Consider the following 27,438-nt stretch of genomic DNA (forward strand, 5'->3'; position numbering starts at 1 on the left):
GCAACTCTACACATGGACAGCACCAGATGGGCAATATTGAAATCAGACTGATTATATTCTCTGCAGCCAAAGATGGAGAAGCTCTATACAGTCAGCAAAAACAAGACCTGGAGCTGATTGCGGCTCTGATCGTCAGCTTCTTATAGTAAAATGAACAGTGCAAAGATATAGAGGAAAATAACAGAAAAGGAAAAACCAGAGATCTGTTCAGGAAAAATGGACATATTAAAGGAAGATTTTGTGCAAAGATAGACATGATAAAGGACAAAAATGGTAGGGACCTCACAGAAGCAAAAGACATCAAGAAGAGGTGGCAAGAATACACAGAGGAATTAGATCAGAAAGATGTCCCGGACAACCCAGATAGTGTGGTTGCTGACCTGGAGCCAGACATCCTGGAGAGTGAAGTCAAGTGGGCCTTAGAAAGCATGGCTAACAACAAGGCCAGTGGAAGTAATGGCATTCCAGTTGAACTATTTAAAATCTTAAAAGATGACGGTGTTAAGGTGCTACATTCCATATGCCAGCAAGTTTGGAAAACTCAGCAGTGGCCAAAGGATTGGAAAAGATTGGTCTCAATCCCAAAGAAGTACAATTGCACTCATTTCACAAGCTAGCAAGGTTATGCTCAAAATCCAACAAGGTAGGCTTCAGCAGTACGTGGACCGAGAACTCCCAGAAATACAAGCTGGATTTCGAAGGGGCAGAGGAACAAGAGACCAAATTGCTAACATGAGCTGGATTATGGAGAAAGCCAGAGAGTTCCAGAAAAACACCTACTTCTGCTTCATTGACTATGCAAAAGCCTTTGACTGTGTGGACCACAGCAAACTATGCCAAGACCTTAAACAAACGGGAGTGCCTGACCACCTTATCTGTCTCCTGATAAATCTATATGTGGGACAGGAAGCAACAGTTAGAACTGGATATGGAACTGACTGGGAAAGGAGTATGACAAGACTGTACAGAATACATCATGTGGAAGACTGGACTGCATGAATTCTAAACTGGAAATAAGATTGCCGGAAGAAATATCAACAACCTCAGATATGCAGATGATACCACCTTGATGGCAGAAAGTGAGGAGGAATTAAAGAACCTCTTAATGAGGGTGAAAGAAGAGAGCGCAAAGAATGGTTCTGATGCTCAACATCAAAAAAATGAAGATCATAGCCACTGTTCCCATCACCTCCTGGCAAATAGAAGGGAAAGATATAGAGGCAGTGACAGATTTGACTTTCTTGGGCTCCATGATCACTGCAGATGGGGAAAGCAGCCATGAAATTAAAAGACGCCTGCTTCTTGGGAGGAAAGTGATGACAAACCTAGACAGCATCTTTAAAAGCAGAGACATCACCTTGCCAACAAAGGTCTGCATAGTCAAAGCTATGGTTTTTCCAGTAGTAATGTATGGAAGTGAGAGCTGGACCAGAAAGAAGGCTGACCACATACAAATTGATGCTTTTGAATTGTAGTGCTGGAGGAGACTCTTGAGAATCCTCTGGACTGCAAGGAGAACAAACCTATCCATTTTGAAGGAAATCAACCCTGAGTGCTCACTGGAAGGGCAGATCCTGAAGCTGAGGCTCCAATACTTTGGCCATCTCATGAGAAGAGAAGACTCCCTGGTAACGACCCTGATGTTGGGAAAGAGGAGAAGGGGACGGCAGAGGATGAGATGGTTGGACAGTGTCACCAAAGCTACAACATGAATTTGACCCAACTCCGGGAGGCAGAGGAAGGAGGGCCTGATGTGCTCTGGTCCATGGGGTCACGAAGAGTCGGACATGACTAAATGACTAAACAACAACAAAAATTACAGTAACCCAGAGCTACTCAATGAAATTCATAGCTGAGCAGGTCGTCCTAGCTTAGATTCCACTATGCCTCACAAGTATACATTGCAAGTGTGTCAGCTGTTTGTGGTTCATCTAAATTACCACTATTCGCATACACTGCATACAGAGAAACCGCATACAGAGAAACTCAGGTCATGCATTTTCTGTAGGAGTACAGATGATGAAAATCAACCTATTCTGTAAACTCTCCTTGCACATTATGGAGAAATGAACACGATTGTGGCGAAATAATGGTCTCGGAAAACATTTCACTTCAGAAGAGATTATGTGGCAGAAGATATTAACATGGAAATATTATGGAACTAGAAACAGTGAGAACAGAATGTATTATTCAGACAAATTGACTTGAAAAAGGTCACAGCAGGAAGCCTTCCCAACCCCTACTCTCCCTCTGCAGCGGACACCATCTGAAAATCCTCCCTCAGTCAAGAGGCAGAGACATCCTTCTGGGATTTGACATAAGGGTCTGTTGTGGGAGGAAGGAATGGCCTCCACCAGCAAATCTCCTGATTTGGCTGGGGAGCTCAGAACTGCAGGTTACCTGATTCAGAGTGATTTCCTTTGTTCTTCATATGCTCCACTGTTCATCTACACAAGTGGATGCAGGCAAAATTTATCCTTCTGAAATCCTATTTAAGTTAATATATGTAACTACTTAAACCAATAGGTCCCAATACTGTTAAAAAGCTTTGTAAGTGATGCTATGATTCTGGCTGTTCCACTGCTTTGGGTGTAGGGTATGCAGGTACATTGGTTTGTCAAGCCTTGAAGGTGGCATTGCTGGACGATGCTTGAATGAGGTTTGCAAATGAGAGGCTACATCTTCATCACTCTGAATTCTTCAGTCAAAAATTCAAAGGGATACATAATACAGTAATGCCGAGATAATACAGCTGTCCAAAATATGGTGCCTTAGGAGCTGCACTCAATTCCACATCCGAGGTGGTGCTTTCAATATATTCCATCTCTCTCTCAGAGTAAAGTACTCTTTCTGACTTCCCTCCAAATATGAGGCTAAATTCTGAAAGGAAGGAAGGCCCCATGTCTGCAATGGAATGGCTGCCTCTGAACATCCTGCTTAGGCATGAACTTTACCTGTGTCCATGGGCAGCAGCATGGCTAAAACAGTTCATATCCTCATGAAGTGAAGAGGACATCCCGTTAGCGTCCAACATACTCAGGAGAGGATCCGCTCCCCGGCTCAGCAGCAAGCTGACCAATTCATAGTTGCCTAGAAAGTCAAACAAAGTCAAACTCTATTGGCTTTCTTCAGAGAGCGGATATAGTTGAATATGTGATGATTTATTCAACCATTCATCATGATACAAGTGAGTATGTGTTAAGAGTTTATGAACAATGCTATACAACAGAAGTAAAGCAGTGAAGGATGAATCTTAAAGAAGAGGTTCTTTAAGAATCTTCTTGGCATTGTGAGCTCGAAACCGTATTTGTACAGAGGACACAGAGATGGTCTACGTTTACTGCACATTCAGGTGAATTTGCAAATCAGGAATTAAACGTGGATGTCTGCTTTTTTCACAGCTGAACTCTGTGATTATTTCCCCGCAGAAAGGGGAGAAATCATGGAGACTGAGTGTATATGTGTATAGTTTGTACATACAGAGCAAAGGGATATATAATGTAATTGCAAGTGTTCACCATGTATATAGGATATTCTGTCAGTAATTATGTGAAAACAAATATTAGTTTAAATATATATATTTGTTTTTAAATGCATATATACACACACACACACAGAGAGAGAATATATATATACACACACACTATACACACACACACACATATATATAAATACACACACACATACACACAGACAGACAGACAGACAGAGATATAGTGTGTGTGTGTGTGCGTGTGTGTGTGTATGCATTTAAAAACAGATCCACTTGGCAGCATTGAATATATTGTTTCTTTCCACTCTATGTGCCAGATATTACTCTGAAAGCAGACTGCACTATTAAGGAATATTGCAGGCAACCATTTTTAATCTAGTCCATCTCTAAACTTCTACTTGCTGTTTCTGGAGAGTGAAAATGAAATGCCTGTTCAGACTTGCCTGCTGCTGAAGCCAGCTGAAGTGGGGTCTCCGCATAGTTGTCTTCTCCACTGTTAACAGCAGAACCTTCAACGTGGGCTCCAGCATCCAGGAGCAGCTGGAAAAAAAAACAGTAAGAACGAAGAGCTCAAAGCAGAGCAAAGGAGAAGAGTAAAAAGTGAAGAACTGTCTTAGAGGAAGGGAAGAGCACTTAATTCACTGCATCCACTCTTTCCTTATCTGAAGTTGTTGAGGATCATACAATGGTTGGTTCCTTCTATTTAACTTTTATGTTTTTGTTCACTTGGTATAAAGATATCTTCCCCAGCTGTTTTTTGAAAGCATAGATGAACTTTCTAAAAATACAGGTATTTCTTAAGATGTGTGAAAATATATTATGAGAAAGACAACACACTTGCCTCATGTAAGGAGAATATTTCGGATACACAAATAGACTTGTAAATGTCTGCTTTTTGTCCATTGTACTTCATTACAGTTATCGGAAACACCCGCTTCCCTGAAACGAACTCTCCCTCTGAAATCTATTCTCAAAATCCAACTGTCCAAGCTCAGTAATTAGCCTCTAAAGTTCTTCATTAACCACTCAATTTTCATCTTCACTTGTAGCCAAGAAAATGTGTTCCATTTAACATGCGTCCTATATTATCCTATCTCTCCTTCCCCATCTTCCGTATCCTACCCAGGGAATCCCACTGTTGATTTTAGATGGAAAGATAATTGGGATGGATTTTTTTTTTTCATTTGCTTTGCTTATGAAACTCTGTAAAGCACCCGTATTTTGCTAATACCACAGTATAAGCACCATGTACCACTGTATAAATAAAAAAAACCTAAAACAAATTATGTAAGATAGACTGATCCTCTCTGGAACATACTTCAAAAACTTAAAGATATGTCTACAGACAACAATTCTGTGGCCATCTGGCCCTCCAAATGCCATGTCAACACCCGGAAACCTCAGGTAGTGTAGCCAAGGGCAAAGAATTGTAGGAGAAGCAAGAGTTGTTGCCCAAAATATCTGGAGAGACAAAGTTTCCTCATCACTACTGTATACCTGTCTGTTACAGCTGGCCATGTCGCTGACATTTCCCTTGTGCCACTGAAACAGTACAGTACAAAAAGTGGGGAACCTGGCTATGGTCATTGAAAATTCATATTTGCATTCTTCCTTCAAGATGTTCAACACACGGCATGACCTGATTATGTGTGTTTCAGGAATTGCCTGCAACTTCTTTTTTTTTCAATATCATACCAATCATGCAATAATTCCCATAAGTAACTGGAGATACCTTAAGATTTCAGCTTTCCAGATTAAATGTTTACAACCAAACAATCAGGAGTGAGTAAACATTAATTATACTTAGCATAAGCATGGCTGACAGGGCCTGAACCTTAATTCTCTAGAAGGCATTATGTTGACAGAATTCTCAGTGGTGTCTCTGGGGCAAAAAACACTTATTATCTCAAGTGTAAATTAAGCATGCCTAACCTCTGCAATTCTATAGAGTGCACTGGCAACGCTCCAAGTCTTTGAAGGCAAAATCCTATTTGCATGGACATTTGCATATATGTATAATTCAAAACAGAATGCACAAATCCACAATTGCTTGTTACTGATCTGAACAGTAAGAACTTATTCTTTTCACCCCAGCTGATCTCTAGCTGTTGTTCATTTTTAATTCCTACTGATATTTCAGGGAAAAGACCAAAGCAGTTCAAGAGTCTGGAACGAATCAATGGACTCTAATTCTGGGTAACCTTTGACTGCAACAAAGATAATCAAATATGAACAAGAAGAGGACTTGCCCAAGAGGACACCTAATGTGTTTCGGAAGGTCAGGAGTGACAGTTTGTGCTTCTTCTGATGGGAGATTAAAAATCACAGGCACATATAGGAACATGAAAGCTTCAGCTATACAACTTAACAAATATATGAACAGATTTCACTAAGCAGCAAATCTAAAGCTTATTTTACAAACTTGAGTTTGTAAAATGTGCCAGTTTATAGTTACCAAATCTACACCTTCTCACCAAATAATCATTTTCATATTTCCCCATTATCTTAAGAAAAGGTGCGAGGATAAAGCAATATAGCAAAGGCGATAAATATAATAAATAGAAGGTGAGGTTACAACCTTATAACCACCTACATCTAAATTGACACACTTGGGATTACAATGAAAACACACTATTTGTAACACAGGAAAGAGAAAATTAACTTTTAAACTTCTCTTTAACAAATAAAGGTAATTTCTGAAGCAACTGGACTGGTATATGCAGTGGGATGCTAGGGACTTTCAAATGTATGCATGGTCTCACCGACTCCTGTTTAACGATTGCTTTATTCCCACATCCAGATGTAATTAACAATATCAACAAGCTTCATATTTCCAGACACCTCTAAAGACTTATGCCAATGAATCACATTATCCATATTAAAATAATCCTGTAGTGGAATCCTATCCTCAGACTGAGCAGTCATCCATGTGATTTCTCCCTGGAAACTTTACGAACATTCAGGTATACAGAATGACTTTGAAGGAATAAAACATATATGAAGAAATCTTGACTTGTGCTTAGGATCTCCACAAAATGAACAATTCGAGGTTCTTAACTCGAAGCAGCTAAACTGGTACAACATTTCTATATATTTCAGATGTGTTATTTGATGTCGAATCCAAAAGCAACAGTTTCAGAGTCTGCTCATTTTTATCAGTGAATTTTGTTTCCGCCATCACACAATTTCAAGCTGCATATTGAAAGATTTATGGCTTTGTCGTTTGCTCACCTGAACTACAGAGATATGTCCATGTAATACGGCAAAGGTGAGCGCTGTCCAATGCCTGCTATCAGGATGAACCGATAGGTATCGGGATGAACCACTCGGGACCTGAGGAAAATGGAATGAATGTTTACCCACTGCAAATTGAGTTCTTCTTATTCTTTTAACAGTACAGTACTTAGATATATCTGAGAGTGGCACAATCCTGGCAAATTGTAACCCCTGGGAGTTGTAGGCTGACACGATTCAGAAAGTACTGCCAACACCAATCAGTGTATTTGGTCCCTTGGGTTTCTCTAATGCATCTACTGGTTTCCTTTGGAGGCTGTTCTTGCATTTCCTCCTCTCAGTCTCCTTATGTCCATGCCAGTGTTAATCATTATCTCATCGGTCACAAGCACTGGAGGTGATTTAAGCTTAATTGCTCTTAAACTCAAAGAAAATAAATACGATTATCAGCAAATGTGATACACAAAAACCAACCATCCCTCTGTTTCTGTGTAATACTAAATCATGGTTCTTGTTAGTTTAACCATGTCTCTGGGTTGGCATCTTTACTTACAGGTATATCTAGATTTGCTCCAGCATCAATCAGCATCTGGACCATGGCTTCATCTCCAGCAGAACAGGCATACATGAGTGGAGTCATACCCTTTAAGAACAAAACATCTGGTCAGTTAATTTCTATTTTTCTGTGCAATACACTGAACAGTTTTTTCACATGCTTTTAAAATGTATTTGCACAGTCCTTCTACAAGCCAGCAAAGTCCAGTCAAAATAATTTACTTTGAGAGTGGAAATTTAAGGAAGTATCTAAGTCTGAAATCTTACATCCATTCACCCAGGAGTAAATCTCGAGAACTCTTTTTCACAAGATTTTAAAAAAAAAAATATTTAAATTTTTAAATTCATTTAAACTGATTTAGAATTAATGGTCTTTTAATAATAATCATGTGCCATCAAGTCAACTCTGACTTATGGCAACCCTTTTCAAAAATTACCAAATGGTTTACTCAGAGTCTGTATTCAAACTGTTATTTCCGTGGCAGTGCAACATGACACAAATACAGTGGCCCCTTCTTGTTCTCCAGCTTGCACAAAGTGTGGAGACTATTAATAATAATGATGTGCCATAAGGTCAATTTTGGTTTATGGCAACCCCTTTTCAGAATTTTCCAGGTAGATAATACTCAGAAATTGTTTACCATGCCTTTCTTCAGGGGGCGCCCTGGGACTGTGCAGCTTGCCCATGACTATGGAGGCTCTACTCCTGGAAGGCACAGTACAGAACAGAATTCCTAATTTCTGGTTCTGCAGCCAGATACTTAAAGCATAGCCATCTCTTTCAATATTACTATATATTTAATTTCATTTTAACATTATAACGTAGGTCTGTGTTCCTTAAGCGCATTGTTTTGTAAGCCAACTTGGCCCCCTACATTGGAATAAAAAGGATATAAATGAAATAAATAGAAAAGTGAATAGATATGAAAAGCAACCAAAATAATCAGAAAAAGAAAAAGACAGACAGACAAGCGATCCTTATACGCAATTTGAAAACAAGGGTGGGTGATACCACTGAAATTTTATAAACAGGTGCTAGCTTCTGATTCTTCATCAGTTTGGGCATTGTAAATCTAGGGAGTGCAAAAGCAATGGAAAAGTCCCCAAAAGGGTGAGCAGCTGTAGGTGCCAGGCCTCCTTACCATAAGGCAAGTTCCAAAACGGATTCTGCTCTCCAGATAAATAACTAGGTATGTGTCCGTCTGCACTGCAGTTGTCTTACTGAAATCAATGACCTTCATAAAGGCATACCTTCCACTGTATCATGTCAACATAACGTATGCTATAACCTGCTAGCACCAGTTTGCATAAAGTAGAACTTCCTTCCTAACTTGAAAAGTCTGTGATTGAGCTGCCTCAGCATATGCTTTGCACAATAATTATTACTTGTCCCTCAGTGTCCCCTGCATACCTGATCATCCATTGTATTAACTCCCTCAGCTCCCAATGCTTCTATAGCCTGGTTGATCAAGTCAGTCCTTCCGCAGTTCAGCATTCGAAAGCCCAGGTCTTGCTGGAATTTTTCAGTGGCAGCCTTCGCATCCATTCTCCGGAAAGAACTGAAGCAGCACTCAGGCCTGTTAATGAAAAGTACATTTAAAGAGGGCCACATTATCCTCACCCTCGTTGCCACCGCCACCACAATTACACCTTTGTTACCGTATTTCAGTTTTACCACCAATCTCACATTAGGGAAGATCTAGATGTTATCAGAGGCACAGAGCTGCTGCTACTGCTGCTATAAAGAAAACCCAGAACAAAACAAAGCAAATAGAGAGCTACAGCTTCTCTGTGTCATCCCTGTCTCATCCTCCCCATGGCTATTCTGAAACCTAGTCTAGACAGCGAAATTGCAGAGAGCTGGTGTGGTGGAATGGACCGCCCTGATTCAGACTGCAACATTCTCCTCCTTACAACCAGGAACCTAACACCGCGGAGAACAGGTTAAGCAAGAACCACTTTTTCAAAACAGCTCCATGAAATATTTGCAGGGAGCATCCCAAAATGGCATCAATTACTTGTGATCCAAAGAGGCAGGATCCAATCTGCCATCTAAAAGTACAGCCACCCCATTTTGCTACATGCACAGAATGGATGTTAACATAGTATAACACTTTTTAAAATTATTAATGGTTTTGCATGTATGGGCAAGCACATTCATTTGACACATGGGATCTGATTCAGAAACTGCCTTCTGCTCACAGAGGGATCCCTTCAGTATACTAAGGCTTTGACGAAAGAAAGTGCCTCTGATCAACTTTGGAGAGAGAGAGGTTGTCTGTTTTTCCTAAAAGCTTCTGAGCCAATTACAACAGGGAAAAACCACAACCAATCAAGTAGATTTTGAAGAAAAACACTCACAGTTTAACTGTCAGGGTTTAGCAAATGTCTGGAAGGCAAGGCAGTCAGATGAGGTTGGGTCTAAAAAGAGGCTTAGTTAATAAAGAAACCAGGGAGGGCTTAGATGTAGGTATAGCCAGATAGACCAGTTAAGCTCTCACCTGAAAGACATTTGGTGAGACAAAGCTAACCTTTGCATTTTATTCAGGTCAGCACAGTGTTGCATAGAGCTGCCTGCACAATGACAATGATGTCACCATCAAATTGCCACTGGTTAAAGATCTTCCTTTTTGATTTTGGATTGCTCATGACTTTGTGTCATTGCTTGTGAATCATTTGCATCCCGAAATTGAAAACAGAAGCCTTTAATTGGCAGCAATCTGCCACTAATTATGATGTCATTCCCGTAGAGCAGGTGGAAGTAAGTAAGAAACTGGCCTAATTCTGAAGAAGGTCCTGAAAGTTGCTGTGCTTTTGAGAGTGTTTATGGAAGCATGTAGCTTTTCTGGAAGGCCCTGCCTTTTTAGTGAGCAGCTAGCTAGCTGAAATCCAATGCGGAGTTCACACTGATTGGCTGAATCAGCAAACGTATTACAAAATGCGGACTGTGCTTTTAACAGAATAGCCACCAAACGTCATTCCTCATTCAGAGCTTTAAGAATAACTACAATTACACTTCTCCATTCTGCCTCGTGTGCATTCTGCTTCATACACTTCAGTCAGCACACAAGTCATTCAAATAATTCCTATAAATATCAAATGCCATTAGCTTTGGCTTTAGTCTTATGCTACCAACAATGTAAAATACTGTTATTTATCACAGTAAGCCCAGGGAGTATAGAAAACTTGATGACACTTGGTCTCAATCATTCTGTCAACTACTGTTCTTCAGTAAGAGTCATACCTCTTCCTTCTGCACCTGTTTTTGATTTATTGCACATTTTCCTTTCTCTTCCTGACTGCATCAGAAAATGTAAATCTGCCTGGCCTTTAGGGGAAGTGGTATAGATGACTGCTGTTGAGATGAGGGGATTTAGTGAGCACAGCTTAAAATTCTAATCTTTCTGCAGAATTTAAGGGTCCCCTCCCCCTTGTAGTGCACTGTTAAACTTCCTTTGGGAGACTGGTGTTCAACGGGGCAAATTGTGAGAAAGAAATCTTGTGACAAATCATTTAACTAAATCCTTAAGGGAAATGGTAATATTTCCTTGCAGAGTATTTCATCTGGCAATCTTAAAGTTCAGTAAAACCACAATTAATCTTCATGGCACCTTTCTGCTTGTGATGAATACTAAACCTTTTACTAGCTTTACAAACTCAACCATTTGAGGTTGCTTAAATGATTTATCAAAGTGCATGCAGGGATTCAAGAGCAGTCTCTGACTACAAATTATCAGATCAATTTCATCATTTGCACATAAGATATAGTTCTACTACTTAATTCTGTAAAGCGAACTGTAACAAATTAATCTCACCATCAAAACATCTACTTTCAAATATTTATATTTCTCAATGACTATGTAAACATCTTCTCCCAGTCGTATAATGCCACAACAGCTTATCAAGAGAGACTAAAACACAGTTGACAGTATTGTAGTATGTTTATGGTCTGTATGCATGCTCTATACAGCATGTGCGTGATCGTTGTATAAGAAAAATTATAATAAATAATATTTATTTTTATTTATTTATTTATTATTAGACTTTTACCCCGCCCCTCTAGACAACGTCTACTCGGGGTGGCTACATCTACTTGGGGCGGCTAATCTTCTTGTGCCCTTAAGTCAATTCTGACTTATGATGACCCTTTTTAGAGTTTTCCACGTAGAGACTACTCTGAAGTGATTTACCATTCCCTTCCTCTGGGGGCACTCCGGGGACTTTGCAGCTTGACCAAGACCAAACAGGTTGGCTTTACTCACAGGAGGCACAGTGGGGAATTGAACTCCCAGCCTCTGGATCCACAACCAGATACCGAAACCACTGAGCTATCCAGCCAATGGAGAAAATTTATACATAGCCTGAATTCAATTTTCTCTATTTTCTCTGAGTAGGTTTTTGCCATGTTTTTTATATCCCTTCTCAACAAAAGAGGACCCTGATGTTCAGTCACTAACACACATGAAAACAGTGTATTCCAGAGATGCTTCTGACACAAGATGACCTTTGCAACCCTGAAAAAATCATTTATGTGAAGATTGCCACATACTTTAGCTGGCGAGGCTCACAGTCCAACCCAGGTAAGAGCAGCCTGGCTGTCTGCCTTATATCATCGCTGTCCACTGTTAAACTGCGCCGGTGCTCAGCATACGTTATAGCTACGCGCATCCATTCCATCAATGGGGGAAGCAGCATGAAGGGCCTATGGAGAGAAAAAAGAGACCCATTATACCTCATATTAGCACTCTCTGCTCCGAAGCGTCTCATCTTATTTCTTACTTCTAAATTTCTCCATGAAACCTAAATTCCAAACCTGAAAACAAGATTTTTGGTTCCAAACCTGAGAATAAGATTTATTTATTTTTACATCAGCATGGCTTGGTTTGTTTAGGACTAAAATGGCTGCCTCTCGACATTCTGTAAACAAGAGATGTAATGGATTGCTTGTCACCCTGGAAAGTCCCTCACATCTTCATGTGAGGAGTGCACAGGTCTGAAGAAGAGCCTGTAATGCTGAATACATTTAAAGAGCTCCTATTCAGGCATCACTAAAACCAGTCTTGTCAACATACACTTGGAGGAGAGCACCTGCCCTCTCCCCTTCCATCAATCTGTTCTTCCTGCTGTCAGTGCCAAGTCTGAGGAAGACATGTAGGCTCCACATGTGAACAAGAACCCAGATTTTCCAGTGTTAAGAATGTGACAATGGAAGGGGTGGAATTAGGCAATCTCCTCTACACGGGTTTACCATGTTGGCTTTAGTAATGCCTGAATAGTGCTATCAGGCTTCCTGACCATGTGAGGTTTGCAAGAGCATTCAGCTGAAAGGTTCTGCATCAGATTTTCACATTCCTCCTGAGAGGATCTGAGTGACTTCCAGGTGGGAAGGGTACACAGGCAGAGAGACATACATGCATTTCCCCATCTTCATCACCGTTCTAGCCTTCTCAGCATTTCCAGGTACAACATGTCAGTAGGGCTAGGAAACATTATCTGGTTTTTTTTAAAAAAATAATCATCACTTCTACAGATACACCACGACTTGCTAGAAAAATATTTCACATAGCAAATCCATTATATTCAATGCGTAGTTTGATATCATGCTCCATGGAACTGAGGTTTTTGTGAGTTTGGGTTGTGAGTCCCTGCTCAAAACTTTGCAATAGTCGTGAGGTCAGCAGCTGGCTTTGTCATTGCTGCTCTTTCTTTTCTATTACAGAATGGCCTCTAAACTATAAAGACCAGCACTCATCTGTTTAGTTCCAGCACAAAACAGAAACTGCCCTTGCTGATAGGCTTACAAATTCCAAGTACTGTATTGTATATATTTAAAACTCAGAGGTGCATATATACAAATGCCTTTGCAAATCCTATTGATTTTGTTTCACGCTACCAAAGTACACTTTCCTATTGAACAATTGGACTGTGGGGTTAAGAGGATAGACTTATTCTGTTCCTTTAAAGTTCAAATGGATGTGGGATGAAATGCGATAGAGGGATATAAAAAAGATTTGGATATTAAGAAGAGTGGCTGATATCATGAAAGGCCTTTTCACACTAATGCAGTGAAAGGACGAATGAAGACCTGAAGAGACAAATCCTGTTAAAAATCATTACGAATAATAAGATTTGTGACAGGAACTCCTTTTTTTTCAGACTTTTCACATGTACGCTTTCAACTCAACTCATCAAAAGTGTAACATCTGTTTTCATTTTACCACAAGACAAGAACTGTGTGTTTTCCACCACCTCAGTCTACAAAAAGCAAAGTACACTATTTCATCCATGTCCATTTCATCCATTTTCCCTACTGTATTCTGCTATCTTGCTAGCTCTTCCAATTCACAAAGGAATGTATCCACAGAGAGCAATCTCAACCATTTTGTCCAACATGTGACCACAGCATGTGAAATCAAAATAAAATCTACATTCTTATTTTTATTACTCTACAAGGACTTAGTGTGTGACACAGAGAAACACTGACAGGAACACACACTCTACTTTGCATGAACTGTAGGTACATTGGTTTGTGGAAACCATCAACAGTCTTCGCAGTAATTTATCAACAACTTTAATAGAAAGTATCTTCTCTTTCAGCCAACAAAAACGGTATCTCACAAAATACTTAATGGCTCTGCATGTAACTTGAGAGGTGAGCATGCTGGAAAAATCTACACTATTTATTTACTTATTTATACACTTTCTACCACATGTTTCTTCTGGTAAAGGGAACCAAGGTGCCCTACAAGGATTTACAAATACAAATACATAATAATTGAAAAGAAAATACACTCCACTACTACTTCATCATAGAATTCCTCTTCAAAGAAGTCTGTCATCCTTTGATCTCTTCTATATAGGTCTTCAGTATACAGTTTCCACTTTCTCTTTATTTTCTGCAGTTCTAAAAAGTGAAGTGAAACCTGCTCTATAAGCACTAGGAAGAAATAGATCACTGGGAATAGATGGAATACTGATAGAACTATTTCAAGCTACAGAGATGGAGTCTGTCAAAATCCGAACAAGAATATGCCAACAAATATGGAAAACAAAACCATGGTCTGCAGACTGACCATGTTAAATGTACATTCCAATGCCCAAGAAAGAATATGCCATTGAGTGCAGTAACTATAGGACCACTACAGAATGACGCTCAGAGTGTTACAACAAAGGCTTTTACCTTATGTAGAGCAAGAAATGCCTGAAATTCATTCTGAAAAAGAAAAGGCATGATACCAGGGAAGGATGTTCCAGAGAGCACCTGGCTCCTAAGTCACACAAGTATCATAAGTATCAAGTACCACATGAAAAGATTACAGAAGGCAGCATGTCTGAAATCATCTTTCAAAGGTAATTGAGTACACACACCATGATCACCACCAGCTACAGTTAAGCAGCTAAGTTCCTGCTAACTTCTAAATCCTTTCCTGATTCAGCTGAAAATGGAGAATGCTAGTAACTTTAAAAAAGCCTTCGAGAATACAATTTAAACTAGGTTCACAGCTTTCTGCCGTGCTTCAAACAGTACCTCATGATTTTGGACAAGCTTTTTTTTTTTTGGATGGACACCCCCAGAAACCCCAGCTTATGGATTCTGGATACTGTGGCTTATTTTCTAAACCCTACTCAAAATCTACAGTATATCTGATTTCAAAAAGAGCTGTTGCAAGCTCCTTCTTTGCCATGGGCATAGATCTGACAACGAATCTTTTAAGAGAGAAAGTTATTGGTCAGCATTAACTATGAGAAATTGGTGAGCCTGGCCCCTTAGTTCCTTTGCAGTCAACAGCAGAAGCTACTCAGTTAACTGCAAGGTTGGTGGTGACAGAACTGACACCAAAAGTAACACTTACTGGGTGGAAATTACAACGCTGTAAAAGCCTTCACATGCCTGAATTGCAAACAGAGGCCAGGAAGAACCTGCAGTATCTGAATATGAAGCATTTGAAGGGTGGTACATATTGACATGAATGAGGTAAATCTCACACTCTGAGAAAAGTTTGTTCACTCTCCAAATAAACAGAAAATACGTTGTAAAAGCTTTTTCTGTTTTCAGTCTACGTGGCCCCACGTAGAACCACAGCAGGGGCAAGTTGCTTAAATCCACAACAGTTGCTTGAAAGCCTTGGTAGTCCCATAAACATCAAAGGTCAGCTTCTGGTACAATCAATTTCATTCCTAATGGAAGCATTATAAACATCCTTGTAAGTGCTAAAAAAGATGGTGTTAGAAAAAGAGAGAGGGAACTTAGGAAGTGCTCAAAAAATTGATTCTATAATAAGAGTGTTTGCAACAGTGATATATTTCCAATGTGGTACTGCATTACTTGCTTTGCTGTTTTCTTTAAAACTTTTAATATGACAAACAGTCATATTTTAAATCTGAGTCTGGATAAATGGTTATACATATATCCATTGTTTATAAAACAAAAATTAATGAAAACAGGTCTGGGCATGAGGTACTGTTTGAAGCACGGCAGAAAGCTGTGAACCTAGTTTAACCACAGACATTAGCAAAGAGACAGGGGGAAAAAAGAACATGTATTATGCAGGTAATGACAGCTCTAAGGTGTCCCTTCCACATCTCAGAAAATCTTCAGCTTCTCAATAAGTGCACCACCCCCTGTTCCGCTCCCAAAGGCATGCATTAAAGAAGGAAAGGAAGTTACTTCTTACTGCTTTGTGCTGGAGAAGCATGCCCTTACATGCAGTAATCTTATCTTGAGTTTGATCCAGAAAGTGTTACACATCCTTAAAATGTCTCGGAGAATACCATTCCACATTTTCTTGCAGCAGCCACCCCACATGCTTGCTGCAACAGCAGCCAGGTTTCAGTATCAAGGTCATCACTCGTCCTGACCCCTCTTCATTAAACTCTTGTATCTATAAAATATTCACTCGAATATGGAGGAGTTCCAGCTCTTGCTAATTGAGAGAACTTAATTATCTTCACTTATAAATATCTGCATTAATTTTTCAACATATCGAAGTGTGTGTTATGTTTAAAACAGACTGTTTGCAGAGACTTGAATACATCCAATACGTTCCGCATACTAGGCATCTCAGTATTCTGGCAATCCTCTTGGTCTTTCTTCTTTCTTTAATGTTGCTATTGTGGAACTTACATTTCAATTCTTTTTATTGTTTTAGTTGGTTGCATGTTTTGCCTAATTATGTAAACCACCCCAGGCAGTGTTCCCAATAAATAGGGTGGTCTATAAGAATTATAAGCAAACAAACAAATACAGTAAATAAATTTTATTATATCTCAGAATCCACTCCTACAACCTTTTCTTTCCAGAACTTGGAATGTCACAGTCATCTATGACGTAAGTTATGGTGTTCCTCCATGTTAAAGGAATTGAGAATCAAACGTTAAAATTAATCTGCTGATCATATTAAACTGATAAAAGTTTTGCAATGGGATATAGTTACTATTATCATATGCTTCTCACAGAATAAGCAACTGATTCAGTGGGTCTGCTTTAGTTGGGACTAAAAATTGGATTTAGGCCAAAGTCTCCTACAAAGGCCAACACAGAATACTGTATTTTTTGCACCATAAGACGCACTTTTCCCCCACAAAACAGGGGGGTGGAAAGTCTGTGTGTCTTATGGAGCGAAGAAAACAGATTATATTTTCCTGTTTTCTTCTCCTAAAAAATTGGTGCGTCTTATGGAAAGGTGTGTCTTATGCTCTTGAATCAAGAGTTAGGAAAAAAAAGTGTTTTTGAACTGCAGCTCCCAGAACTCAACCCAGCATAGCTACTGTTCATGTCAAGATTCTGGAAGCTGTAATCCAAAAAACCTCCTTAGCATTTCACATGCTGTGTTATGATATAATGTGAGAACTGCAGAGGTGGAAGGGACCTATAGAGTCAGACCATAGAGTCCAGGCCCTGTCAAGGGAGGCTCAGTGGGGAATTGAACTTCCAGCCTCTGGCTCTGCAGCCAGATGCCTAAACCACTGAGCTATCCAGGAGTTCATGATCTCAGTTTATAGGAAAATCCTGCAATGGGTTGTGCTCTGGAAGCTTTCTGCTCTGCCCACTATTGCTTTTCAATCATCATCATCATCATCATCATCATCATCATCATCATCATCATCATCATCATCATCATCATCATCATCATCATCATCATCATCACAGAACTGCAGAGCTGGAAGGGACCTATGGATCATCAAGTCCAGACTCTGTCAAGGAGGCACAATGTGAATCAAACTCTCAGTCTCTGGCTGCTTGTACAATAGCAGCAATAAAGCATTTGTATTCGCGAAGGCTTTCACGGCCGGGATCTAATGGTTGTTGTGGGTTTTTCAGGCTCTTTGGCAGTGGTCTGAAGGTTGTTCTTCCTAACGTTTCGCCAGTCTCTGTGGCCGGCATCTTCAAAGCATTTATTTTTATTCTTAAAATCTATGTTACCAATTACCACAAAATGGAAAACAGTCACAAGAAAACGTGAGTCAGGTAAAAGGTTAGAAATATCACATATATTCATTCATTGTATTTTATCATGACATTAAAAAATTAATGCTTGCTTCCATCCACTCTTTATCTGACTCCAGCTTGTTCACATAAAGCTAAATCTTTGTAATGTAGAGCATACTTTCATAACAGAATGAACATCACAGGATTAGTATATCTTGTGCAATGTATATACGCATAGCGTTTTATTTGTTTTATTTTTATTTATTATTGGATTTATATCCCGCTCTTCTAGATAGGAGTCTACTCAGGGCAGCTCACAATATATTGTGGACAAGCAATTAAAAACAACAATTAAAATCTACAATAATAATAATATGTTTTCTGAGTATGTGTGTGTTTGGGATATGGCAACATATGTTATAACATTTAAACTGACAGTCTGGAATAATACAGATACCATATTTTTTTAAAAAAAATCACCCATTCAAGATGCTAGGGAAAAAAGGCTCTCCATTTCTTGATCAAAAACAAAAAACATGTTTAAATAATGTGATTCTTTTAATAATAAAGCTATATCTTTAAAATGCAAAGTTCCTATTCAAGGAAATGTTGGTGAGCTGTACATGGTGAGACATCCTAAGACTTTACTGAAAGCTTCTTTTGCACACTTACTAGGGAATCTTGGGTATTTCAGGCGAATTTCTTCTATGTAAACATTCTTATGATCAGGCTATATTGCTAATAAAGCATAAAGAAAAAGAGAGAGAAGCCAAATATATATATATGAAAATCCTGAAAATCCTTAAGCCACTTTAGTAATTAAGCACTAATAGATTCCAGCAAGTCAAACCTAATTCAGATTTAGACACAGTAAGAGCATAAGTTTTCCAAGACCAATTTTAAAAACCAAAATGGATTTTCTAATAAGCACCAGACAGTCTGAGAATGAGAAAAAGAACATTTACGAGAAAAAAGTTGATCAGTACCACCACTGAGCTGAAATGATTCCTGAAGTATTTGATTGATGTTGCATTTGTGCACATTCTGTTGTTGCTGTGCATGCAATCTTTGCGAAATTCAATTCCCATTTGAAGTTGATGCCAGTGTTTTCTTAGTGGAATGTTAAATTAGGGTGTGTATGTGTGTGTTTTCTGCAGTGGATAATTAACTGTAGTCTGTGAAAGGTTCCAGAGAACTTTTTGCCAGTAAAGTTGAGAGTATAAAAAACAAAATTAACGTTTACAGTTCATGGGAAGTGTGCTACTCCTGAAGCCCTACAGCATCTTACATGTATCATCCCCATAGACCTAAAATTAAGAAACATCTATTAGATTTAATATTCAGAGACAGAAATGTTATCTTTTAGAAGTAATCCATTTCCATTGCTCATTACAACAACACTCCTTCTTAGGTTGTTACATTACTATCTTTGCTTTACTCAAAAGCAACATGTCACACTATCCTGTTGTGCAGCTCCATGTGTGTAGTAGTGATGATCAGCAGCAGTAAAGAACTGCTGATTAAATGTGATTTTGAGATGCACACACCTCAAACATTAAGAAAAAAGTGGAGGGCCATGATAATTCACGGTAATACTATACTTCCATTCTGACCCATCACTGACCCGTCACTGGGTCATCATTGCATTAGGAAAGACAAACAGAGAGTCAAACATGTCGAAGATGTATAAGGTCAGGACATGGCATGGGTGTCTGGAGCTGCCTGCCCAGGGTTGGATGTGGCTTTCACAGTGTTTAACTGGCATGTTTTGAAGACAGCAAGGACAGTTAGTGCCAAAGGAAGAGAATAAAACTACAGTACACTCATAAGGGAGATATGCTCAGAATGAGCATGAAATAGCAGTGTTCAGCTACACTGTGATGAAGGCAAGGATCTTTTAGTAGAGTGGGGAGAAACAGTTGGATAAGTTATGAATGAGGAGCCAACCAGGAAGAGGGTCTACTGTTGTACACATGGTGACCATATCCTGGAGAAATGTGTGAAGCATATCATCACACCCTAGAATAGAACAAACTCATCAGATTATGGAGGCATTTTGCAATAGAAAACCAAATACCAAAGAAATGAACCTACCCATATCAAGGTAGTTCATTCTACTGCTTCTTGTATCCCTGTGTGCTCCAACACTTGGGAATGTCACACGGGATTCCCTTAGAAGACAGCTGTCCTCTGCCCAGGTACTGTATATGCAACCATAGCAAATGGAGGCATGCCACATACCTTAAGCCAGAGCTAGGAATTCAGTACACCTGGGAGTTTTTCCCCTGAAAAAAAAATGGGGTTGTTTTCCCCTGAAATAACTGCCTCCATCTTTTAGAAGGTGCAACTGGCAGTATCAGGAATAACTTTATAACACGTGGATTGGTAATCAGGGGCATCCAGCTGAGATTCCTGGGCTAGCCTGGCTCTCTGAAAGTTTCCCACCTCTCATACACAATTACTTGGAAGCATGTCACACTGAATTCATGAGGATCTAATTCCAGCTATCCGTGTTCTGGACAGCAGCCACAAAGCACAATACAGTATTTAGTTCAACAAGACCTGCCTAAAGCATGCAGGGTTGCATATGGGCAGCCTGATCCTGTGCATCTTTATACATAGGTCTTTCATCTATGTGTACTGGGGACACTCCACCAGAAACCTTTAATCTATACGAGATTATATAAGGGTGCCCCAAACAAAAAGGGAAAGCAACCCCCTTTTCATTTACAAAATATCATTTGTATGTAAAAGAAGTATTATGGCCTCAGTTCACAAGGCAAGGGAGGGAATTCTTTAAATGGGGGGATGTGTGGTTGCCCAAGGTCATCTACAAGCATGGGGAACACAGCCGGGGAGAAGAACTGGTGTTTCCTGCTGCCTGAAATTTCTTTTCTCTAACAACAAGGTTGTTCTGCCCTCAGGACTTAGCAGAAACTAGGAAAAGCCTGCACTGTGATCATTACATAAATACCGCTAGAATAATACTATAAATGACATCAAGACCATTATACTTTTTGTTTCAAAGGTGTGGTTGAAAACACAATCTTGTTTTCCTGTTATCTTCTTACACTACAAATGTTAAACTGACCGCAGAACGCCATTCCTCCTCCATGATCAATAAAGAAGGAATGTAACTGAACTTACATAGGCAACTAATCCGAGAGAGATTTTGCTCTAAAACAACAAAACCAAAAGTATTATGGCAGCTCTAATTTTAGTTTCGTGTGTGTGTGTGTGTTTGTGGATTGCAATCTACTTCTTTGAACATAAATATCTCACCTAAAACTATTTAATCACAATAAAGCAGACTGCTTGGATGGAAGGGCAGTTCTCAGACTGTGATAGAGGGGGCACCGTACCCCATAACTTGGGTGAGGACATCCCTGGTTCAGTCAGGAACCTTTAGATGGATCCAACAGATATGAGCAAGGCTTATTATTGGGAGTAGGGGCGAGGGGTGACTGTAAATCTGACCCCCCCAATTTGGGCTTAGTTTTTTATGTTTTGTAATAGATCCCTCCTGAGTCACCAATTATTGTTATACTTTCTGGGGAGGGACCATGCTAGTCTGTTCAACCAAAATAACAAAGAATACTCTACCGCTTTAAAGACACATGAGTCTTATCTGTTATAAATTTTTGCAGATTGCAACCAACTTCATCAGACTCATCTGTAACCACTTATGCAAAATAAAACTTGCTAATCCTTAAATTGACACAGTTGGCTAGTTGTTATTGTTGTTGTTGTTGCTACAGAAATATACCATGTTTGATTTCTTTCCCAGTTCAATCATTAGGGTATTCTTTGTTAAGAAATATAAACAATGAAATAGGAAAGCAGAATTACAGAGAACTGTTAAAAGCAAACTGAGAGCCATGTGCTTATGTTTAGTGCAGCTTCATTGTTTCAGATCACATCTCCCCTCAGGAAGCAGAAGATTCCTGCACTCCAATGTCTGCAATTTACTTCAATAAGAAATTATATTAACCTCTCAAGTGGTGGTCATGGGGCAGCAACTACTAAAAATTATCCAGCTTTGAATCACGGCTCTTTCCCTGTAATACACACACAGCATTCACACACAGCAAAAAAGATATACCAGTCTTCTGTCACCTGGTACTCAGCAGATGTATTGGGTTACAACTTCCATCCTCTCTACCCACCATGGCCAATGTCATCTGGTGAGGGAAAAGGGAAAAACGCCACAAAGCCTGGACTGCTTGCTCCTGTGCCCTTACAATCTGTGGCAACTGGTACTAAAACAGGTATAAAGGGGCATTACTTGCTGGTGACAAAGAGCTGCACAGCTTCTAAGACCAGCAGATTTATTACAGCACAAGCTTTTGTCAAGATACAGCCCACTTCCTCAGCTGCACGATACACCAGAGTTTCAGAATCCCACCGTGTGCTTCTGAGGTGGTGGACTGCATATCACAATATTGTTCCTGCTCTAACAATTAATCTTCACGGACAACTCTTTGTCACTTCACTGCAGCTGATTAAGGTGGCTACCACTGCAGAAACCACTTCCTGATGTCTAGAAGCAACAATCTACTAAAAAGTTAGAAACAAAACATGCAGCAGCGGCAGCAGTAGTTCAAGAGATCTTAGCTCTCAAAAGAGACCAAATAATCGGAAAAAACACACACAATGATATATTATCCCTGACAGAGTGTGAAGGAAGTATTGAATAATCTACTTGAGAACTATTTATTTTGAAAGCAACCTCCGCCAAGTCCTCGGCCCCTGACTGTGAATTGTAACTAAAAACATGGGTTTATTTTATTTCTGTCTTTGTTGCTTCTTAGGAACACTTTGCCTCATTCTCTTTACATTCTTCCACATCATTTACTCTCTGTGGTCCCCGCAGTGATGGTCACTCATTTTGCACACAGCATGGAAGTGAAGGTGAATGTGTATATATGTATTATATATTGCTTAGAAGAGAAGGGGGGGGAAGCCCTTGCATTTCACCTCCCACCCCTGCCAGCGCAAGCTTTTCATTGCCCACATGTCTGCTGTCCCAGCATCAGTCTGGCTTGCTGCCATCAGTTAAGCCTGTACAATAGAAACAACTTGTTTTATACCTCAAGGATTTCGTTTGTAAGGACACGACGGAAATGTATAGTATAAGGTCTGCTAGAAGTCTGTTACTGAGAAGCTCTTCACTGGATGCCAGATCATTGTTAATTGGTCCTGGAACCCACACCTAGAACCTTCTGCTTCCAAACCATGTATTCAGTCCCTGACCTATTGTCTCTTTGCTAACAGCCACCTAATGGGATAATTCCTAAATGGCACACCATGAAGAATGTCAGTGGTTGTCAAAAGAAACAGTTAAAGTTTCCTGGAAGGTACAGAGGAAACTGCACGATGCGTAATTCTAACCTCATGGAAGGCTCCTTTGACTACACTCTGCTCCTCATCTAACTTTACCTTTCAGTCACCTCTGATGGACACAGAAACATTTCCCATTCCCATCGAGAACACTGACATTTGTCTCAACACTATTCCGTTGCAGCCTCCAAAGGACACAGCAAGACAACACAGCATAATGCTGAGCCTGTGTACATTCCTGAGGGGTTTCTCACAACATTTAGGAGCTACGTCTCCAGAAAAGTCTAGAACAGTGGCCTGATGAAAACATGGGCTTTAAGATGCATCCCATGCTGTAGGTCTTTTGGCAGTGGAAATGTGTATGGAGTAATCTCTCCTTCCCATTGCAGCTCCCCTCAAGCACCAAAAAAAGTCTTGGGGGGGGGTTTCAGAAGCTCTCTGGAGTTTATTTTTTGGTGGCTATTCAGACTGCAGTGGGGAAGAAATGAAAGGAATTTCTGTGACATGTGCCAACATCCTGCTGGACTCAGGCTTTTGTTTTTATGTCTCCTACTGCTGGAAATTTTTTTGATGTTACTTTATTTTTAATAATGCTAGATAAACTACTGAGGAGTCCCCAGCAGATGAAAGAGCCACTTAGAAAGCATAATAATAATAATAATAATAATAATAATAATAATAATAATAATAATAATAATAATAATAATAATAATAATAATAATAATAATAATAATAATAGTAATAGTAATAGTAATAATAATAATAATAATAATAATAATAATAATAATAATAATAATAATAATAATAATAATAATAATAATAATAATAATAATAATAATAATAATAATAATAATAATATGTGTGCAGTCTCCTCCAGAGAGATGGCTTATGCATCCAACTGGTCTCTTTGCAATTCCTCTTGACTACCTTACAACAGGCAGTGTTTGTTAAGCTTTTATATGAGCTGGTACTCCATAGATAATAGTTCCATTATAATTTATGTGAATGTGGCAGATCCATCTGTTGTTACATTTCGGGAAACTGCAGGAGGAGACCACCATGTGCAAAATGAACAAATTGTTTGAGGACACATTTTCCTAAGCACAGCTAAAGAGGGCAGGAATAGTTATTTGTGGACCTACAAACATCTACTTAATCATGAACCTGAACTGTGTTCCAAAAAAGACTGTGATGTCTTTGTGGTCAGAAGAATTCTGGCTGGCTCTCAGACATACAATCCTACCTCATTTCCACAACCAAAACATATATAAATATGCCCAAAACCTAGGAAGACTATTTTGGAGAATCACAGCAGGGACAGTATGGAACAGGGATGTTTTCTTTTAGGTAGTGCTTTAATGCTTTTGGGATTTCAGTCCTGTATTCCATGCATTCTTAGGTATATTGGACAGACAACTAGAACTCTTTGATGCAAATCAAAAAGATGAAACGTTCTCCAAACACCCAAGTAAAGACCATTAATAGATTCATTTTAACTGTGAATTCCAAATTACATGTTTTCAAATACTTGTTAATCATTACCTAAGTGCACACTGCAAGATGCACAGTGGGCATATGTAACTTGTGGTCCCATCAGCAGGAGCTCATCCTGGAATACTGGGATGAGGCAACTGCTTTGCTCAGATGAGCCACCACCATCAATAAAAGGTCTTATTTCCCTATGATATGCATGGAGAGATGCACACCTTTGTGGGAAGGCATTAAGCCTGCATGATGTGATGAATTCAGCCGAATGGTCTTAGTAGTGGCCCACCCAAGGTGCAACAAACCTCCTGTTTTTGCCATTCAGTAGACAGCAAAAGCAGGATGGTGGGCTTTTTTTAAAAAAACGACACCTAATGTCTGGTGGTTTATGTGTCAAATGTTTCTGATTTATTTGATCTACAAAGAAAAGTCAGAGGGAGGGCATACTAATTAAAACATACACACACATAACTGCAAAATAATGAACAACCGAAATATAACACTGCCCTACAATAGCAAAAACTCTAAACTTTCCTTTGCAGTTCTTGCTATGATGTCTGAAATGTTGTTGGCCGATTACAGAAGATATAAAATAAATCACTGTTAATTAACATGTGATTGGTATCATGGTTGTTCTTTGAAAAGCAACGGAGGGATTTTGTCATATTTTGTGCATTATCTCATGTTAGCTATTTCATAGGAAGTTACACAATTAGTATTTCTAGACCACTAATAGTGTAGAAATGTCAAGCAAGTTAGTGTTTTGAACTGGGTGTATGGCCTATTTAATCAGCAAAATATAAGAAATATATACCAGCATACACATGTATAGATATCCACAATGGACCTGTAGATGCTACGGAGCTTCCAGTGTAGCAACTTTATACTCTGAATCCAGTTGGATTCTGGCAATAAAACTTAATGCAAAATTTTGCCAATCTTGTATATGCAATAGTGCATCTCTAAAACCACATAACATCTGTTTTTTTTTTTGAAGTAACATGTTTTATCTGCTCCAAGAGTTATATTTCTTTTTGCAAATGGTACAAGTGCCAGTATAATAATATATAGTATAAAAGTATATAGCAATCCTACCCATGTCTAATAAGAAGTAAACTCTACTAAGTTCAATGGAACTTACACACAGATAAGTGTGTACAGAGTGTAACCCTAATTTATTTATGGTAGATCACTGAAAGGGTTAGCAACTGGGAATTATGTGCAATGTCACATGAGAGCAGGCAAATAGTGCATTTTTATAGTGAGAAAATGTGAATATGGAGTATTTATTTTTAAAGCATTCATCTAAAAATGAAGTCATTAGATTAATATACTGAAATTCTGGAGTTTTAAAAATGCCCCATCCAGCTGGTTGTATGTTTCTCCTTTCTTCTTAACTACAGAAAAACAATTTGAGGGGAAAAACTCCACAAGCAGAAGACACACCATGAAAGCTGCACGCCATCTTTTTCACATCTTTTCTACTGAGATGTGTAAATTAAGTTGGCAACTGACCAGAGAAACCTTATAGCCTAGTTAAGTTTATAATATTCTCTGCACTGTATGTTCCTGCGTAGAAGTCAGAAGCATGCCATGACTGGCAGAGAAAAGTTGAGTTTCTATGAAAGGTTACTACAAAATGAGTATGGTCATATGGTTGGGAGAACCTGAAGTTGCAGTTGTGTGTGTTTTTTTAAACAGCTTTCTTCCATTTTTATTCCTTCAGATTTCATTTTCAATTTACTTACTTAAAAATGCCTGTGCTTAGAACAGTAGGTTGGATTGAATTTTGTGTGAGTTGCAAGCCGCTGCAACACTTGAGCATCAGGCTGAACATCAGGTTGAACTTAATTCTGTGTGAGCAGATCACTTGCCTCCATAACCAAACCAAACACCGCCACAAGCTTTGTGGAGCCCAGGAAGGTAAATCTGGTTTTGTTAGAGCAATGTGGTGATGTGGCAGCAGCAGCTGTGAAGATTGTGCTCTCTCTTCTCCCTGCCAAGTCCCCATACCTTGGCCCCAACTGAAGAATACAAGCCGCCAGCATTTTTAAATCACATGCTGAACAACCTAGCCATCCAACTACGATAACAACAGTTTTACATTCTTCTCATTAGGTTTTAGAATGTTTTGGCACACTCGCTTCATGGAAATATGAAAGGGAGTCCTTCTCTTTGGAATAGGAAATTCCATCATCTTTTAAAAATCTACTAGGCAAAAGTAACACCAGATCATCACCAAAGTTTTTACTGCAATATGTAGAGACTGGCTGCTACTGTGGTGGTTTGTAGCCGTCTCACACACACAGTCTTGTTGCAACAAAACCTAACACATTCTGAGGGCCCCTGGTGAACAAAAACCAGAACAAGGTCTCTCTTGTTCAAGCTAGCCAACCTCTCTGTATTCATTAAGGGCTTTTTTGCCGTGCTCGCTGTTTTTTCCAGCCTACAGTCAATTTCCACCAAGCTGGCAATTTCTGCATTTTTATTTCTAGCGAGATGGCACACTCTCTCTCAGTCCTGAAATAAAATGCTTACTGCCTTTCATCAAGGAAATCTACTGGGGTACCAAGCTGGACGAACTCCATGCTTTCGTAGTGTTTATTTTATTTTATTTCCTTGCTGTCATTCAGAATAAAATACTACACTTCAGCAAATGTTAGGCATTTTGTAAACGGTGACGGCAAACTGGACGGCTCACAAAGCTTTCTGCCGATGCAGATTCCCAAGTCAATATGAGGTTTTTGTGCTTTTCTTTTAATCTCTAGTATTTCCACAAATGAACTCAGGTTGTGTTCTTACAGAACTGAATGATGTTCACATCAGTGATGGGGGGGGGGGGGAAACAGACCTCAGCAATGTAGCCACACCCTGGTTTGCTTTCCACACCTCAAAGTATGCC

The 27,438-nt window shown here is 39.3% G+C and overlaps 1 protein-coding gene across 1 annotated transcript in view; it reads right to left on the bottom strand.

The window, feature by feature from the left end:
• Nucleotides 1–27,438, bottom strand: part of ABTB2 (ankyrin repeat and BTB domain containing 2) — a 179,804-nt gene that overhangs the window by 20,667 nt on the left and 131,699 nt on the right. The window contains exons 4-9 of the mRNA XM_020782824.3: nt 11,832–11,984; nt 8,694–8,859; nt 7,281–7,370; nt 6,725–6,826; nt 3,937–4,033; nt 2,955–3,090 (exon numbers count right to left, since the gene is read on the bottom strand). Coding sequence (XP_020638483.3) covers nt 2,955–3,090; nt 3,937–4,033; nt 6,725–6,826; nt 7,281–7,370; nt 8,694–8,859; nt 11,832–11,984 — 744 coding nt within the window. The remainder of the gene's footprint in view (nt 1–2,954; nt 3,091–3,936; nt 4,034–6,724; nt 6,827–7,280; nt 7,371–8,693; nt 8,860–11,831; nt 11,985–27,438) is intronic.

Source organism: Pogona vitticeps, chromosome 1, assembly GCF_051106095.1.
Source record: "Pogona vitticeps strain Pit_001003342236 chromosome 1, PviZW2.1, whole genome shotgun sequence".
Taxonomy (NCBI): Eukaryota; Metazoa; Chordata; class Lepidosauria; order Squamata; family Agamidae; genus Pogona; species Pogona vitticeps.